The sequence below is a fragment of the Poecilia latipinna genome, unplaced genomic scaffold, assembly GCF_001443285.1.
Source record: "Poecilia latipinna isolate Pla-1442-1.1 unplaced genomic scaffold, P_latipinna-1.0 Scaffold2241, whole genome shotgun sequence".
Lineage (NCBI taxonomy): Eukaryota > Metazoa > Chordata > Actinopteri > Cyprinodontiformes > Poeciliidae > Poecilia > Poecilia latipinna.
Genome location: NW_015114857.1, coordinates 50,613 through 68,789, shown reverse-complemented (window position 1 = coordinate 68,789; position 18,177 = coordinate 50,613). Strand labels below are relative to the sequence as shown.

The following is an 18,177-nucleotide window of genomic DNA, read 5'->3' as shown; positions in this document are numbered from 1 at the left end:
CTATCTTTGAGACTTAACAAACTGGCACCATATGGTTGATTTAAAAGCACTTTGTTGCAAGTCTTCCTTAAATGCACTACAATGGTGAATGACCATTCATAACAAAATCTGTCATTCAAAACACTTCTGATAGCATTTGAATATCAGATGTAAATTCTGCTTCACTTTAAACATCTGCAAATGTGTTGTAGTATTGGATAACAGATGGAAATAATTTTAAAAAGACATGGAAGATTCATTTCCACAGTTACTGTGGCACAGCATAGGCTGTATTATGTCCTCTTCCCTCAGGGTTAGGTTGATTCTACCCTTAAATCCAAGTTTCCAATTGTTTCATTAACCTGGGGCATAAAGGTTTTCTCATCGGAGAGTTTTTTCTTCACTTGTTCCCTCCTAAATTATTTTTGTAGCAAAAGGATATTGTTTCCTGTGTTGCCAGTAAGAAGCAACACTACATTTTTTTTAAATAAAGAAAACAATCTATTCTATAATTATTGTGGTGGAACTGTTGAAGGTGCCTTTACAGATGGAGTATCAATATTGATTTATGGTAGTGTTTACCTGTTTTTCATGGATATGACTTGTGAGTCTCTGTGAGGAAAATGTGTTTGAAAATGACTTATCTGATTTGAATGACTCATTATCATGAATGTTTCTCACAAATTTCAAATATTAAACTTAATCTTATGCGGTATGTAGAAGTTTTAACTTGGATCATAGGAAAAAATGAACAGTGTTAAAATGAGTTTGTCTAAATGTCTATTTTAATTCAAATACTGCAAAAGAGACTAAATAATTCTAATACAACAACAACCAAGTCTCTACTAAGGCCTAATAAATGTTATTTAACTAATATTTCAAAAAACAGTAAAAGAATAGACACATTTTAAAACATTCAAGGCTTTGGTTTTGTTCTGTTTATGCCTCAAGGAAACCACAGATAAGAAATACTTAAGAGTCTCAAACACCTATTAGGCCACGTAAAGGTGTTAATAAGATAGACTTTTTGAAGGAACTACTAAAAATAAAACCCAGCACAAAATATAAAGCACTTGAGAACATTTATTGCACACAGAAAGGCAGATGGCATTAATAGACGTAAATAAAAGATTCTGCAAAGAGTAAAATGCAACCTCTGATACCTGGTAACCACAGTTACTTTTTTTTTTTTTTCTGTTAGTCAGTGAACTCACACCGACATAAATCCAACTATTGTTTCTTGCATAAACACATGAGGGTTTTCCCATTTTTCCAAGGCAATATTTTAGCTTTTTTTTTTTTTTTTTTCCTGATCACGTAGACATGCGGTAAACCAAGAATGAGGTAGTTATTCAAAAGATCAAAGACTTAAAAAAAACAAAACAAAAAAAAAAACAAACGTTAAAGTCACACAGCATAACACAAACTTATGCGAGAGTAAAAAGACATTTCAGTGAGAGCAGCAGGTAGAAGCTTTTAATTTTGAGGGTCCTCGCTGCGAGGCTGATCCGTATTTCCCCTCATTACAAGCTTGCTCACACGATTAGATTACACGTGGCAACAGGATCACCTTACATTACAGTTAAACACAAGCAATGATGAAATATGCGGACATCTGAGGTTCGTTGTCTTGAGTGAATTTTACATCATTTAGCTAGCTTTTGTTTAGGTACATTCTCAAAGGAAGCTGCTCCTTTGATTTTGCCTCCATCAGACAATTTCCATTTAGAATAAATTGAGCTTAACTTGGTGTGATGGATAATAGCTTGAATTTGTAGCGAAGTGAGCTGTGACATTAACGTCCTCCCTTCTTATCACACTGTTTGGATAAATGGAGGTAGCAAAGTGGAGCATATTAATAACAATTCATGCTAAATTCAATAGGCAGTGGGAGAGTTGCTCTCAGCAGCACGCCGCGGAAAAAAGTTTAGATGACATTAATCTGCTGGTGCTGTCTCATTTGAATCTCATCAAGATCAGCATAATTGTCTCTGGTGGGAGCCCATAAACTAAATATGAAAATTACAAAGATGAAAGGACAAGATTAGGTAGAAGGAAGGAGAATTCAAGAGCCCCTAAACCCAAAGACGGTTTTCCCTTGTAGATTAAAAGGTGAATGGAGATCCAAACACGTCCAGCAGGGGGCTCCTTTTACTCACAAATGAAATCAGCTGGATGCATTTATTTCTAAAATTAGACTCCCTGGCGCTGATAAAACCAAGCTGGCATCATGAAAAAATAATTGTTCTGCAGCATTTCAGTTATGTGTGATTGGAAAAGAAAAAAACATAACGTCAATTATTTGAGACAAGTGAAAGCAAAGAATGAATCAAAAGAATCTCATATAAAAATACACAAAAGAGCACTAACCTTTTTAACACAAGCCAAACTAAAAAAAAAAATAAAGCTTTTCAGTCAAACCCCTAATGAAAAATAACTGAAAATGAAAGCTTAATATTAATCATATACATTCAACACGGTCCAGTTACCACTTTCCTGTTTAATATGTTATGTGTCGACTAACAGAATTTAAGTGAAATAAGCAAGTTAGCAACTCAAATCTTTGCTAATGGGATGTAAATTCAAATCAAGGGATCAGAGTGACAAAGTGTTTGCAGATGATCAAAGGAGTTTCTAGAAATTAGAGTGGTCTGTTTGGGTACAATCATCTCAAACCATTAAAAAAAAAAAACAGGTGAAAGCATTAAACTAATTTAGAAAAAAAAAAAAAAACTTAAATAAATAAAGCCTCAAAGCAATCAAAAGCCAGACAGTTTATGGCGACACACAGTGCTGGTTAGTAACTGGAAAACCTGGATGTAGAGTATGAAGCAGCTTAGACAGTTCAAGTACATTCACGAGTAAAACGTCTCCTCCAAACCGAACATAACCGTCCGCTAGCTGTGGCGTGGTAGTCCGATTTCCTTTGTAGTGATGAAGTGAAATTATTCACACTCAAACCATAGGAATCATCATTCATAACACTATGTGAACGGCGTATGTGAATGACAATCTCAGATGCAGACGCGTTCTTGTACAGCTGCAGCAATGTATGATTGACAAGTGATAACCTCAAAGTGTCGTTACAGTGACAGCCAGCTTTTAAAGTTATATTCTCAGGTCCCTTTTCAAGCCCCATTAGACTTAGAAGACAAAAGTTAAAATAAAGCACATTAAAGATATTTACTGTTAAAAACAAAGTACAGAGTAAATGAGGAGTTACATTAATTGAAAATGGACATTATTTCAAAGTACACTCTTTTTTTTGCAGAAGAATCTGCCTTTAAAGGGATCGTAGGGGCTGATTTGAAAGAGGCCATCTCAGTGTTTGAGAAAAAAAAAAAAAAAAGAAGGGTACCTTCGAGTGGTTGAAGGCTAACTGCTAGTAAGATGAGATTTCTGCAAATTAAACACCTGGAACTGAACAAACTATGGGAAAATAATGTTAAATTTATTGCCCTCTTATTTCAACAAATTCAGTTTTTTTTTTTATTTCAAAGTTATAATGATAACTGCAAGCTGTATTCATTCACTTGATCAGCTGTGACTCATCAGTCTGCCGATACTGGATTGAGGATTTGGGTAGCGTGCCACGCTGTGATTTGTGCAATGGCATTGGTGAGAATCGGTTCCTTTCCAGGCCTCACAATTCTTTGGAAAACAAAATGGCAGACTCAAGATCAGTTGCACCGATACAATGGCTAACCTTTGCATTGTTATGTCGTTTGGGGTGACGATGTAAGGAGTTTGCTTTGCAGACGGTGGGCCGTCGGTTTGATTCCCGCTTCACCTGCCTCTGTCTTTGTGTCCTTGGGCAAGACACTTCACCTGCCTTGTCAGAAGGGCCGATAGTACAAAATGCCAGCCTTGCTTCTGTCAGACTGCCCCAGGGCTGCTGTTGCTACGATCCAGTAGCTTGCCATGAAAGAAAGTGACTGATTTCATTGTAAAAATGTCTTTGAAAGGGTTGGAAAATGCTACATAAGTCTGACATCACTTCATTAACGTTAGTGTAGAAACATGAAGGTTGTTTGGCTGTAAAAAAAACAACAAATTTCCTGCTTGTGAAAGTGGGAACATCTATTATTTGCTAATCTAGCATTGTATCCCATGAATGGAAACATATTCAGCTGTGTTGTCAAGGAAACTACTCTGGATATTTTTTGAAACTGGTGTTTTTCCTGTTGTCTCTTGGATTCCAATGAAAAATATTGTGATGCCTATGCTGGGCCAGCAGGTGGCGAGAATGTTGACATTCCTGACTAAAGGCTTTTCCCCCCCAAAGTTGCTCCAGCTTACGTTTCATTTGAGTGTTTCGAAACTTTTTCAGTTCACGTCTTGCGTTTACTGATAAAGTTGGAGAAAAGGGAGAAATATGTGGGAAGAAGAATGAAAAATGACTTCTTTTGGCTGCTGTTGCGGTTTTTAGCGGCGAGAAAATGTGGAACGGTTTCTGTGTTACTGTTTTCAATAATCTGTACAACCAGTCAATATATATATAGATATATCACAAAGAGCATTTACATTTTGGAAACCATTTGAGAAATCTTTTTTTTTTTGTTTTTTGCAGGGCCTCAACCACTCTCAGGATTTATACATTTTTCATGGAAATACTACATCTTCCTTTCTCAGGTAATGAGAAATATCTCTAACAGAACCACATTAAAAAAAAAAACAAATCCCAAAAATAGTTTCATGTAATGAAATAAATCTGCCCTTAATTCTTTGCTTGCATTAAAAATAATAGCAGCCGAGTGTCTGTGGGTTTAAAAAATAAAAATAAAAATGCTTTGGCAACTTAATAAGTGCTCAGTAATGACATGCGACTTACAGAAAACGGGAAGACGTCTTCAGCTATAGTTTTACCACAGATTCTTAAAAAAAAAAAAAAAGCACAAACACCTCATCAATTCAAAGAAACAGAAACATTGAAACCTATCACCAACTAAAACATGCATTACCTCATGTCTTTATAACTTAATTACTAAACAAAATGACATGTTTTCCATGCTACATTTCTAGCTGACTAGTACCATCTTTTAAATACATTCTTAAGGAGCACACTTAAAATAAATAATTTCCATATCAGACAAACTGGCTGCTTTAGTTACATTTTACTTACATTTTCTAAAAAACAAGTACATTCACTCAGTTGACCTTTCTCTCTCTCTCTCTCTCTCTCTCACATAAACAAACAGATAAAAATGAGACTTACCTACAGCCAGTTTAACCGAGTAAGAATAGAAGAGTGCATCAACAAGCCCGTTAAAGAGGCAAACAAATAATTATTACGGTTATTCAGCCAGGGCTGAACCTGACGAAACGGAGTTATCTGTAGGTCTTGAAAGACAACTTCAGTCGATAAGGAATGCATTGCATCACAGTAAGAGTTGGAAAGACGAGAAAAATACTTCAAAGTACAGCACTGCAAAAGGTTTTCAGCTGCATTCGAAACAAAACATAACAGCACACCTAGGAAAAAAAAAAATAAAAAATCACCCACAGCACCCAAATGTTATTGTGAAGCGAACAAAAGAGGTCAGTTTTGAGTCCGTTTGATACAGCAGAGCCGCAGAAGCTGTCAGACACAGCGAGGTCATCTATTTTTATTTATTTTTTTGCTCTGTGGCTGCAGCTTGGAGATCATGGATGACAACCGTCCCCGGAGCGCACCGCCGTACCATTTGACACTCCCGCTCTCTGCTTACAAGGTAGGAAGAATGCAGTCATTCGGGTCACAAGTCCCCGGGGGTCCACGGGGCCCAGGAGAGCCAGGGGGGCCTCGTGAAGGAATCCCAGGTGGCCCTTGAGAGAGAATGTTGTTAATTACTGAAAGAGGCTACACCTCATCAGCACCTAGGAAGAGCTTTCCATTGATGGCTAATCTGAAGTTTGGCAAAGTCATGATTTCCGTCATACAAACAGTAATTATCTAATTATATGTAGCAAGCAATCAGAAGTACAATGTTCTGCTTAGAAATGCTGTGCGTGGAAGCTGCAAGCAGAGCATTTCTAAGGATTTAGTAGGGCAGGAGAGGGCACAAAGCCATAAAGACTCTGACATTTTACTGGCACTTGACCGACGTGGCCTCAAATCACCCCCACAAAGGCAGAACAGGAAAGAAGAAGCAGAAGAACTGACTTAGCCTCCAAACTCCTCAGACAAATCTGATGTTATCACAGTGCCTCGTGTTCATGAAATGTCAAACTTAGGAGTACGAGGTTTCCTGCACTAGAGCCAGTTTTTGTGTGCTATCCACTCAAATTACTTTTACTCAGGGGAATTATGGCAAATGATAGGAAGGTCCAGACATCAGTGAGTAAAAATTAGTTTGTGGTTTAAAACATTACATGAGCAAAACAATATGCTGTGAAACCAAATTAAAATTAAAATGTAATTGTTCGCTTTTGAAATGCAGTGATACCAGACTGACTGACAATCACAAAAAGGACAATAATAATTTTTAATGATCTTAAAACCTCTGAGTTCTGAAGCAAGAAACAAAGTGAGGAAAAAAAATGGACAGAACAAACAAGATAAACTGGAAAGAAATGAAGGAAGGACCAATGGAAAATAAACAAACGTAGAAAGGACCAAAGGAAGGAAGGCTAGGAGGACATTTGGATGGACGGCAGCATCTATGATGCAGCAAAACTGAATGAATGTAGTGTGGTATTTTGCTGCACTTTAAATCTTCTGAATTTTCAAGCATGAACAAACCAGTGATTTCATTAATCATAACACAGTGTTGGACTGTGACTTGGTCTTATAAAGGCCTGCTTTTAAATGAATCACATTGATTTGGGGGGAAAGAAATCTAGATTAGAACATCGCTTATAGTGATCAGCTACATTAGCATCAGTACAGGTACCTTTTGATTTTCTGTTTTTAATACAAGCAATTGGATTGGAGCAATTAGATGTCGTGCGTATTTGCGTAAAAACCGAAATATTCTGAAAACAATACTGTTTTACCCAAGGTTATACTGACGCATGCCTACTTGGGCTGTTTGCTTTTAATTCCTGTAATTTGTCATAATTCCTTATTTACAAAGTAAGAAAAAGTTTCACTGGTTTGTTTGGGAATGAAGTCACGGATCATTACGTTCCGAAGTGACTTTGGAAATGTTCACAACATCTGCGCTGGAAATGTATTCATACCGAAGGATGTCTCAATTACAATTAATGAATTCTTTAGCTGCACTAATGAGAATGAAAAGGAGAACTAACATTTCTCTGCGCGCTAATATGTCGAGGCGATTATGGCATCTGGGACATTATCATCTCATCTCACCTACCAAACAGCTTGTTGAAGCCGCAGTGCCTGTGACTCTTCATTTACGGTCTTTTTCGCGCTGTTTATATTCTGGTCATCAGACACAGTGGCCGGCGTTAACACTGTCTTTTAAACAGGTCTCGATAAGCCTAAAAAAATAAATAAAATAAAAAAAAAGAGACCTCCTTTGCTTCAGTCCTCCCAAAGGACTGTCCATTACATCACTCAGGGCAGTGACAGCTCAACAAAGGCCTGCTCACTTTGAACAAAGAGACCTGCTTGGCCTTTACTTCAGTGCGATAACACAGCTTGCCCCTTCCATCACTGCCACAGCCGTCTACTGCTTAACCGCTCACACAAACAAAGTGCTTTGGTAAATGTTAACACGGACTGCAAGAGAAAAGAGGTGTTTGTTAAATCTCTGCACTTGGGCAGCCGGGTTAAAACTACTAATTAGCAACTGCAGACAAATGTTTCACTTGCGGAGATAAGGACAAAGACTGCAGATAGAACATGTGGTCATGCTAACTTAATTATTTTCAGTTTAATGCTTTGGGGTCGTCTTCGCCCCTGTGTTAGTCTTCCCACTTTCAAAGCACGGACTTTGCAGCCCAACATGAGGATTTTTAGCTCTCAGCATTTGAACTGATACAACAGCTAGGTGAATCTCCAGCATGGAGAGGATCCCAGCCTTTAGACTCCAAGGGAAACCAGCTCTGAGTAGATGCCAAGGATACCGGATATCTTTGATCAGGATGGCAAGGTGGAAGAAATTTTGGCTGGAAGAAATAAACCTTCTCCTGTAGTCTACAGGAAACTTGTAAATCTAAAGGTATGGAGGGAAAAAAATAAATAAATAAAAAAAAAAAAAAACAGAAGTCTGTGGACCTGCATTCATATCAGTCAGTTTGAAGAACTTTCAGATTTTTTTCCAAGACGCAACTACGGCTTAAGTCTAACCCCCACCAGTTATGCCGCAGGTGCTTCCCATAACCGAGCACCTCTAGAGATGATTTCTTTCAACAGCTGTGATTTATCCTCTCCAGCGGAGCTACAGCCAACTTTCCTTTGCCCCCGCACATACATTATGCACAGATTGCATGAGTGACTTCAAGTTCAATGATAAACTCCTGCTGTCACAGGCTTGAAGTAAGTGAAGTAATCCCACTTCTCAAACCGGCAGGGGGATATGCCAACATCATGGCTTGGTCTTTTTGTTCAGGAAGATGGCACGATAGGATTTTAGTTTTCAGAACAGATGCCATTTTCCATTACTGCAGAAATTTCTTTTCTCTGGGGGGCATTTCTTTCGTCAAAGCAGCATGAGGATTTAACAAATAGAATGCAGTCTGGGGGCTGCATTTTTGCCACCAAGATGAAGATAACAAATGATGGCTTAAAAAGCTGTGAAGGTGCCAGTTTGACACAAGTCTAATGCATTTCCTTCTTTTAAGCAACTATGCAAGAAAACTGATTTTAAAAAAAAAAATAAATAAAAAAAAAGCAAATGTGGAAGGGAAATATCTGTCTGGTCAATCTGACCTAAAAGTGGCAGCTCAGAAAAGTGCTCTTACATTTTCCTCTACATATTTTACTTGTGCGTGTGAGTGCTTAAATGACCATAGCACAGCTGTCAGAGCAAAATTCAAACTCTGACAGTAGAAAAGTGTAAATAGAACGATTTTATTTATTTGTTTTTTGAATGATTGGTAATAGTTTGGCTATGTCTATGACTGTGTCTATGACTGCTTTTAATTTTTAATAATAATAATAATAATAAATCCACATTACAGATAATCGCCTGTCTTGTTTAAGTAACTTAAATTATCAATGCCAGTATCAAGAACACCATGTTCACTTGTTTTTTTTTTTTTAAGGATTAATGAAAAAAAAAATTCTGATTGCAAAAAAAAAAAAAAAAAACTCTTATGTTGCACTTGCCAAATCATTAACCAAATGATTAATGTTATGTTAAACTAATTTAATATAGTAAGCATGCCAATTTATTGAAAGATGTAAATATGCATGTAGGTAGATAAAAAAAAATAAAAATATTGCAGTACCATAATGTCACAAAGTTTAAACCTTTAATTTCAGCAAATTTCTGTTACTTTTCCCCCCTGCAATTACTGGCACCCCTGTTCTTAATACTTTGAATTGGCTTGTTTGCCAATACTACAATGCTTAATCTTCTTCTGTGACACTTCACTTCATTAAGGGAGATGGATCCTTGATTATTTTTGTGGCCATAAATAACTTGGCTCATTACAATTTTCAGAAACAACACATTTTTAGTTTTCTGGCAAATGGCAAGAAATATTTATTTAAAATATAGTGGTATTTTAGAGAGGTTGCAATGAGGTCCTCAGTGCCCAAAGCATCATTCATATATATGACCCTACTGGCCATTATACCTTAAAAACCGAGGAGTGTTTTTGCCATACTTATCATCCAGCTCAATGTGAGTGGGTGCAACGTTGCAATAGCTCCTTGTCCTTATTTATCACAGTTACAGTTGTTTTTCACAAAAATTGTTGAGAGTTGCCAACAGTTGCGAAAGTTTCATGCAATAAGTGGGGTGTTAGTGGTGGGCAAGGGAAGGGGAAGAGGTCAGGATTGTCAACACAACCAGCATTCAAATTCAAAGGCCTTCTATGTTCCTTTCTCACCTGGTGGCCCAGTGGGTCCTGGGTCTCCTGGTAACCCCAGACCAAGCTGTCCTCGTTCTCCTTTCTGACCCCGGTATCCTGAGGACACACAGATATACAATAACCCGAATAAATACTAAAAAAGCTATCATTTATATAGAGTATGCAGTACAAAAATTAGAACAAATGCCACAGCATGTTAAAGTGTCAACACATTGTGCAACCTTTTTATCTGGCAAGGAACCGAGACATTGCGTCATCTTAAATACTGCTAGCAGGACAAAAATGTCAGACATCTGTTGAGCCCTGTGTTTGTCTGAGGGACACAGCTTTAGTCTGGAGATATTGACAGTCCAGAACCCCCTTTTTTCAGTGTTACATATTTAAACAATAAAAGATGTGCTGACATATTGTCAAAACAGAAATCCTCAAACAATTCATCTGCAGGTTAGTTCTTTGAAGAGCGTCACGGACAATGACAGGATCACAAGAACATGTCTTTCAAGACTTCAGAGGAGAGTAAAGAGGATTATTTCAACCAGCCATCAAAAATGTGGATCACTGCAGGTGCTCTGATTTTGGAGACAGGTGGGCGAATAAAAAAAAAAACAAGCAAACCAAAAATACACACACAAAAACTGCTATGATTAGAAACATCCCTGTTGCTCATCTAAATTGTGTTTATCTCTTTTCCCACGACTCTGCAGAACTGTCCACTTTTATCGGAAACGGTGGTGAAGATGTTTAAAAAGCAATCAAATTACACCACCTTTTAATACAGTAGCATAATCTCACACTAAAGACATCAGAAAAACCCAATATTTACACAATAATTTGTTCAGAAGCAAAAAAAATTCCATGTTGATAAAAAAAAAACAACAACTTTGTTTTAGGTTTGGGACAGTTTTAGGCAACCCTAACAATTTCTATAAAATAAATGTAGTTGGGCAGAGTCAAAGCAACGACAAAAATGATGAACTCCAAGTTTATCTTGCCACCAAGTACAGTGAGCAGGATGGTGAGGGAGGAAAAACTAGGAAACTGTAATATTTTCTAATTAGATTATGCTCCTTCAGTAAAAGATGACTATGATACTGAAAGCCTACCTGTAGCTATCCACTTTTTAAAGATACTTTTACATCTCTAAGAAGAGTAATAACAACTGTAGAGAACAGTAAAAATATTATTTGTTAGAGAAATTAATTATTCACACACACATGCGAAATATGTAGAGATACACAGAAAAACTGGATGGTGGCTGGATTCAGATGATTTTCAGCTCGATCTATCTTTTGCCCAATGACTGTGGTCATTTTCCTGGTAGTTATATGTGTGGCTCAAAACTCCAATCTTTTTACAACTAGTGATGTAGTATGTAAGTTTTGCTAAACTGTTTTTTTTTACGTATTTGTTAAAACTGTCAATGTGTTGTGACAGAATAACATGAGACAGAAAATATGGGGAAACACTATTAAAACTCCTCCTGTGCTCCAATTGCCATCTGCAGCAATACATATACCGCTCGGGTCAGAAACATCAGAACTAGGAAGAAGGTCTTGGTGCTGTCAGTCATGTTTGCGTATATGCTGCAGCTGTGCTAATGACTTAGAAACAACTTAGCAGTGCAGGAAAACAATTTATCAACGTCATTGGTAGCCATGCGTATTAGCCAGCGTAATTTACAAAAGGAACGATTGTGGGGCAGGATACAGAGAGCAATGGGGAGACAGTGAGCAGTGCATACATGAGCCTGATAGACAGTGCTAAGACCCTCCTCCTGGCTCTGATTGGTTGGTGACCAGGAGCAGTGTACTCAAGCAGATGGCAGAGGGAATAACACAGTGGAGCTTGATTTCCCCCCCCCACAGATTATTTGCCTCATATTATGCTGTCATGACATAGTGACTGTTTTAACAAATATGCAAAAACTATATATTTTTTTTAATAAAAGTTACCTACAGCAGCTTGAATAAAAAAGCTTTTTGGCAGTTCTTGCTGACAGTGATAGTGCAGGCAGGCTTGACTTGACAAGCTTCCTGCCTTTAATAAATTAAATCATCCTTTGAAAAATTACTTTTGGTATTTACTCAGGCGGTTTTTGTCTGGTATTAAAATTTGTTTGATCATCTCATGCAATTACCTGAAACAAAATAAAAAACTAAAAGAAAACTCTAAGGGGAAAAATACTTTTTTCATAGCGCTCTTACAATAAAACCATGTGTTACAGCAGCTGGTTTCTGACTCACACAGATGTTGTCTATGCTATGAATATACATAAAGCACTTTGAATTGCCTTGTTGCTGAAAATGTGCTATGTAAATAAAATTACCTTACCTTACATAAAAATACACTCCAGGAAAACTAGAGAAAAATATTTTGAACTCTGTTAGATAGTGTTTTTAAACATAAATAATAATTGGATTACTATGAGGTTTGAAAATTGATCAAATTTAAGACCAGTGCATCTCCACAAGCGTGTTAAGAAAAAGCTGAAAAAAACAAACAAACCAAAAAAAACATTAAAAAGGCAGACCAGGCAATGTTGGTGTTTATAGGAAAAAAACACACACAAAAAAAAAAACACAATCATCCTTTAAAAGCTTTTCTCTGCATGCAAAGTGGTTAAGTCTTCACAGCTAAGAACAGCAGCATACCAAGTAAAAAGGCAAGGGGCCACAACAATATTTCCCCATGAGGCACTTAAAGTAATGGAGTCTCACGACCAGCAGTTGCATGGAGTGCGTCAGAAACATTGACAGGAGTATCAAGCATCTCGCTGCCTGGCCCAAAGGGGAAACGCTTCAACGCTTACATGTCAGAGAAAATCTCAGAAGAAAAGGCTCATGAATGCTCCAAAACGGAATCTCAAAGAAAGTGGGGCTATCCACACATCCCTGCAATAATGAGAGTTCTTTTAACACTCACAGGGCCGGGGGCATTCATTCAGGGAGGAGACGTTCCATGGAGGAAAGTGCACTGTACCTTAAGCAAAATGAAAAAAATGTACTGAATAGCACACAAAGCAATAAGCTTGGGTGCCACGTTGGATTGGCACACCCTGATGAAATCGAAAATGTCACACTGGGCTCGGTTGAAAACAAATTGTTTCCAGGGCCACTAATGGACAAAGTACAAAAAAATAAAAATAAAAAATAAAAAATAGAGATATTGTCATATAATACTGTTTCATTGTTGATTGATAAGATTGCAGCTGTACACCTCCATGTACCCAATCAAAAACATTATTGACAGCAACAACCATGAATTCATGCTAACAGCATGCGCTAAAAAAAAATAAATAAAAGAAATGTATAACACACACCTATCCATAAGGAGTTTCTCTATCAAAAACACTCAGATTTTCACTGAGACATCCATCCTGCACATGAAAAATCAGAGCAACTCCAAAACAGACTGCACTGACTGAAACTGCAAATAATAATAATAATAATAATAATAATAATAATAATAATAATAATAATAAACAAAAAAACAAAAAACACCTTTTTTCAGTAGGTATAAATAAACACACAAGGACTAAATTACAAAATTAAAATAAAAGAAACAACAAAAGACACTAAATAAAGAGTTAATTAATTATACAGTGATACTAGAGATTTTTCTTTTGGGACTAACAAGTAAAAAAAAAAAAAAAAAAAAAAAAATTGTAGAAAATCACCATCTTACAAAAACAAGAGTACAGTAAAAGAATAACTGCTTTTTAGCATGTGTCCTCAAGGACACATGCTCTAACAGCTGGAGACCTCTTCGCCTGTGCAATCAAACCACAAACGAGAAAAAAAATAAAATAAAAGAAAGACAATGATATCAACAGGGTTATTTTTCTCCATAAACAATTCATTTTGCCACAATAGGGAAGAAGTCAAATTGGATATTCCAGAGGAGCATGGTCTCCAGCGGAGGATGACGAGAAATAATGAGGAAATATTACCCCAAACTCCCTCACCAGCTGAGTGGAGTCACAAGTCAACAAAGAACAAAAAAAAATTAAGAAGTTGTTGAATTCTCGATGCATTAAGAGAAATAACTTTTCTCTTTATTTTCAATAAATATTTATTGCAAAGCTGCACTTTAAATGGCCTATAAAACACACTTTAAAAGCATAAAAGACACAAACAAGCAAACAAAATCCAAGATGTGTAATGCCTGTGGCAAATATTTAGAGTTGAGTAGTTGCTTACATTATCTACAGTGGAAACCAGATATTTACGTGCACTTTATGAAACACACACACACACACACGCACGCGCGTGGTGTGTGTGTGTGTGTGTGTGTGTGTGTGTGTGTGCTTGGAAGTCCCACGGTGTTTAAAACACCGTGGGACTTCCAAGCCACCATAACGTTCAGGAAGGAGATGGGTTCTGTGTCCCACATGTGACTGTGTTTTGGATTGACACGTGCGTATCAACAAAAAGCAAAAGAGCTTGTTAAGGTGCTAGCTGAAGCAGGTAAGAGAATGTCATAATCAACAAAGAAACAAATCCTGCATCAGCATGGCCTGAAAGGCCATTTAGCAAAGACATTCTTTTGAAAACTACATAAAAATGCAGGCTACAGTTTGCAAATTCAGACAGGGAGAAAAACTTTCTTTTGCAAAGGCCTGTCGTGTGTCATGACAAAAATTAAATTTGAAGTGTTCCACCGTAATGACCATCGGTTCAAGCCTGAGGAAATTATCGTAGCTGTGAAGTACGTTAGTACGGCATTACGCTGTGCTGATCTCATGGTTCTGAACTGACTGTTGTGCTTTGAGAAATGTAGTTATATTCAATCAATGTTTTACAAGGTCCTTTTGCAGATTAAAAGTGCCCTTTGAAAACTACGTTTAAACAAGTATTACACACCCTTTTCACTAAGCCCACATTTCTGAATTAAAAATGCATTTTTTTTATATAAGTAAAATGTTTTATTCTAATCTCAAATCTCGTGTTTTCACTATCTGTAAGTGGGAAAAAAATCGTTTAGGGAAAGATTTGCCTATTTTTATGTGTTTGTAAACATCTGGTTTCAGCTGAACTTTATTCATGAATGAAATGAAACGAGCATTAGAAGTTATAGCTTTGAGTTAATATATATATATATATATATATATATATATATATATATATATATATATATATATATATATATATATATGGTCTTGAACAATGTGAGGTAGATACAAAAGTTTAAAGAGAAAGGCCAATGCAGCAGTGCTTTGATGTGCACCAACACATGAAGCACTCCTCTTTCAAAGCTTTACCAAAGTTCTGCTGAGGACACAAAATAAATCTAAGCATGTTGGAGGTACAAAGCCTGACCAGCAAACCATTAGTGATGTGTGAGCAGTCAGAGAGTCAGGATTAGTCCTATAATGAATGTCCACCCTCCAACTCGACTACGCTCCTTTTGTGTTTCAGAAGCTTTCTCTCCTTGAGTGAGGTATCAGTAATGGAGCTCTTTTCTGTCCACACTGATAACATTTTCTCTTATTCACAGCCAATTCTTCGTTTGTCTTCATATTTCCCAGAGAGCTGCAGTGCACCACACTCCTGGCCTTTCCTCTGCTCCCAGCCCCTCAGTCTGCATTGATATATGGGTCTATGCAAGAGAAAAATACTCATGAATCCATACAGAGTAGAACTGTCAGTCTGACCCCATTCCAAGCAGTCTACAGCAGTTCAGATCAGCTCTTCTCATAACAAAAACATGCATAAGTGAGTAGCCTACATGAGATGGAAAACAGAGCGTTTTTACAACGGTAACTCCTCCGTCTTTCAAGCGCAGTCTGGGCGACAGTGCAGAGTACAGTTGCCTGCTCAAAGTTTCATTTTATTTATTCATTCTTTTTTTTTTAAAGCTCTGGTGCAGATATATACAAAGTATTAATTTTCCTAAATGTTCTCACATTTTGTCACGCTACAAAGACAAACTTCTGTTTACTTTATTGGGATTATACGTATAGATAGATAACTAACGTAACTGCATGGTTGTGGAATGAACCATGCAGAACATTTTCCAAATGTTTAGAAATGAAAATTTGAAAATGTAGGATGCATTTTTATTTGCCACTTGCAATAAACATGTCATAATAGAAAACTAGAAGATGGCATCATTTCTCATTTTTCCTCACAAAATTGCTCAAATTAATTAAATCAGACTGGAGGAAGAGGATGTGTGGACAACAACTTTGAAGTCTCTCCACAGACCCCTGGCTGGACTTTGGTGTGGTCTTTAAGAAATTTTAACACCTGAATATGCTTTGATCTTGCTGGAAGATAAACCTTCACCCTGGTCTCAAGTTTCTTTTGTAACCTCTAACAGGTTTTTGTTCCAGGATTATCTTGTATTTCGCTGCAGCCGTCTTCCATTCATCTATAACCAGATTCCCCGTCTGTGCTGAACAAGAAACATCCTCGTAGCAAACCGTTTTGGGCTCGAGTATTTTCTTTGACGGTTTTGCCATGTACCCTACACGACTTTTGGCAAACTGTAAACTGGACTTCTTATAGTTTTCTCTGAGCAATGGCTTTCTTCTTGGAACGCTTTCATAAAGCCCATGTTCGTGGAGTGCATGACTAATAGCTCTCCTGTCAAAAGATTCTTCGCTCTGAGCCGCGGAGCTGTGCTGCTCCTTCTGAGTTACAATGGGGCCCTTGGCTGCGTCTTCGATTATTGATCTCCTCCAAGCCTGTCAGTTTAGGTCCAGTCCTTGGAAGCTACTATCCTGAAACTTTTACATGGTTGCCTTCCCCAGCACACCTGAATCAAACGAATGTCTCACCACCAGGCATCTGCAGAGTTGAATAACATGCTGATGAGGGAAGACAGCCAAGTGATTCAGACATGCTGGAGCAGAGACACATCTAAGCTGTCGCTCCCCAGGTCTGAACAGGATGGCCGTGTCTCGGTAGACTTTGCTTCAAATCCTAATCTTAAACTTGTTCACAGCGTTCTCTTGGACCTTTCTGGTGTGCTCCCTAGTCTTCATTACGCTGTTCTCTAGGAGTTTGCAAAACCGTCGCATTTATATTAAAATTAAGTTAAACACAGGAGGATGTTAGTTATGAAATAGGAAAACTGTGAAGACAAGATCAAGGCACTTGATGAATCAGTTTTAGTATATTAAAACACCAACAGATAATTCAAGCCATTTATGTTTTTTTTTTTTTTTTTTTTTTTTGGTGGTTAAGTCAGGCCTTTAAGCTCAAAGTATTAAGCTACTACCTTGAGGTCCAGGTGGCCCAGGCTCTCCTGGTGGACCTGAGGACCCATCCTTGCCCGGGGGTCCTGGAGGACCTTGGAAAGGTGAAGCTAAGATGCCGGCAGGTGTCTTCTGTTGCGTGGCGGCGCCAGACACTTTCTCTGCAGGGCAGGAAAATATTTTCAAAAAAGGCTGTGTGAGTAACAACTTGGAGAATGACATAAAGACGGGGGTGTTAGAGTGAACCAAAACACATCAGCTAAATTAAATGTCAGACTATTTTTACCTTCAAAAATCCTCATTACTTCACTTTGGATAAAGATTTTGAGTTCTTCTGTAAAGCTGGGATCATCCTGTGTGAAGGGAGAATAAAAGATCACTTACTGAAGCATTTTAACTCGGGCAAGAAAGACGGAAAATCCAATTAAGAGACAACACAAGCTAAACCTTCATTCCGAGGCAAATGGAGGCAGAGAACATACAGCGGAGATTAAAGTTATCATGCCATAACAATTAAACAGATACTCCTCATGTATTTATACTCCACAAAGTCCGCCAACAAACATTATTGAAACCAAAAATTGTGAAAAGGAAGAAGAGAGGATAATAAAACCTGTAAAAATCTTTCTTTAAGACCTCTTCCAATCTCAACTCAAGATCTGAACTCGGCAATAAATAAAACATATTCAGGAAGGAATATTAAATTCGATACTATAACTCTCTAAAGTGGTATTACTTTATGTTCAGCTCTGCAGTGATGCGCCCCGTGCCACGGAGGAATTGTTTTAGCTCTGTGTGCCTCTACAATATAGCGCGCTATTATGAAGATGCATAATATAAATATAATATCCAGAAATATTTTCACAGTCAGAAAGTCTGTAAACCACTTGTAAAAAGAATAGCGTAGCTACGACCGTATAACAGTACGGACTGCAGGGTTGGACAGTCAGCAGTAATCATATTGAGTTTATTCCTTGTAAGGGTGCAATATGTAAATCTTGCTCTGTTCAGGATTTACTTTCGACTGTGCAAATTGAGATAAGCAAAAAAAAAAAAAAAAAAAAAAAAAA

At 37.4% G+C, this 18,177-nt stretch overlaps 1 protein-coding gene across 2 annotated transcripts in view; it reads right to left on the bottom strand.

The window, feature by feature from the left end:
* Positions 1–4,762: 4,762 nt before the first annotated feature.
* LOC106936916 (collagen alpha-1(XIX) chain) overlaps positions 4,763–18,177 on the bottom strand; it is a 63,551-nt gene continuing 50,136 nt past the window's right edge. The window contains exons 33-36 of one of the 2 annotated variants that reach the window (XM_015018174.1): positions 17,394–17,460; positions 17,131–17,268; positions 9,925–10,002; positions 4,763–5,784 (exon numbers count right to left, since the gene is read on the bottom strand). In XM_015018174.1, coding sequence (XP_014873660.1) covers positions 5,684–5,784; positions 9,925–10,002; positions 17,131–17,268; positions 17,394–17,460 — 384 coding nt within the window. In that variant the 3' untranslated portion in view covers positions 4,763–5,683. Of the gene's footprint in view, positions 5,785–9,924; positions 10,003–14,235; positions 15,505–17,130; positions 17,269–17,393; positions 17,461–18,177 lie in introns of those variants that run through there. The other variant, XM_015018175.1, reaches the window with a different exon arrangement.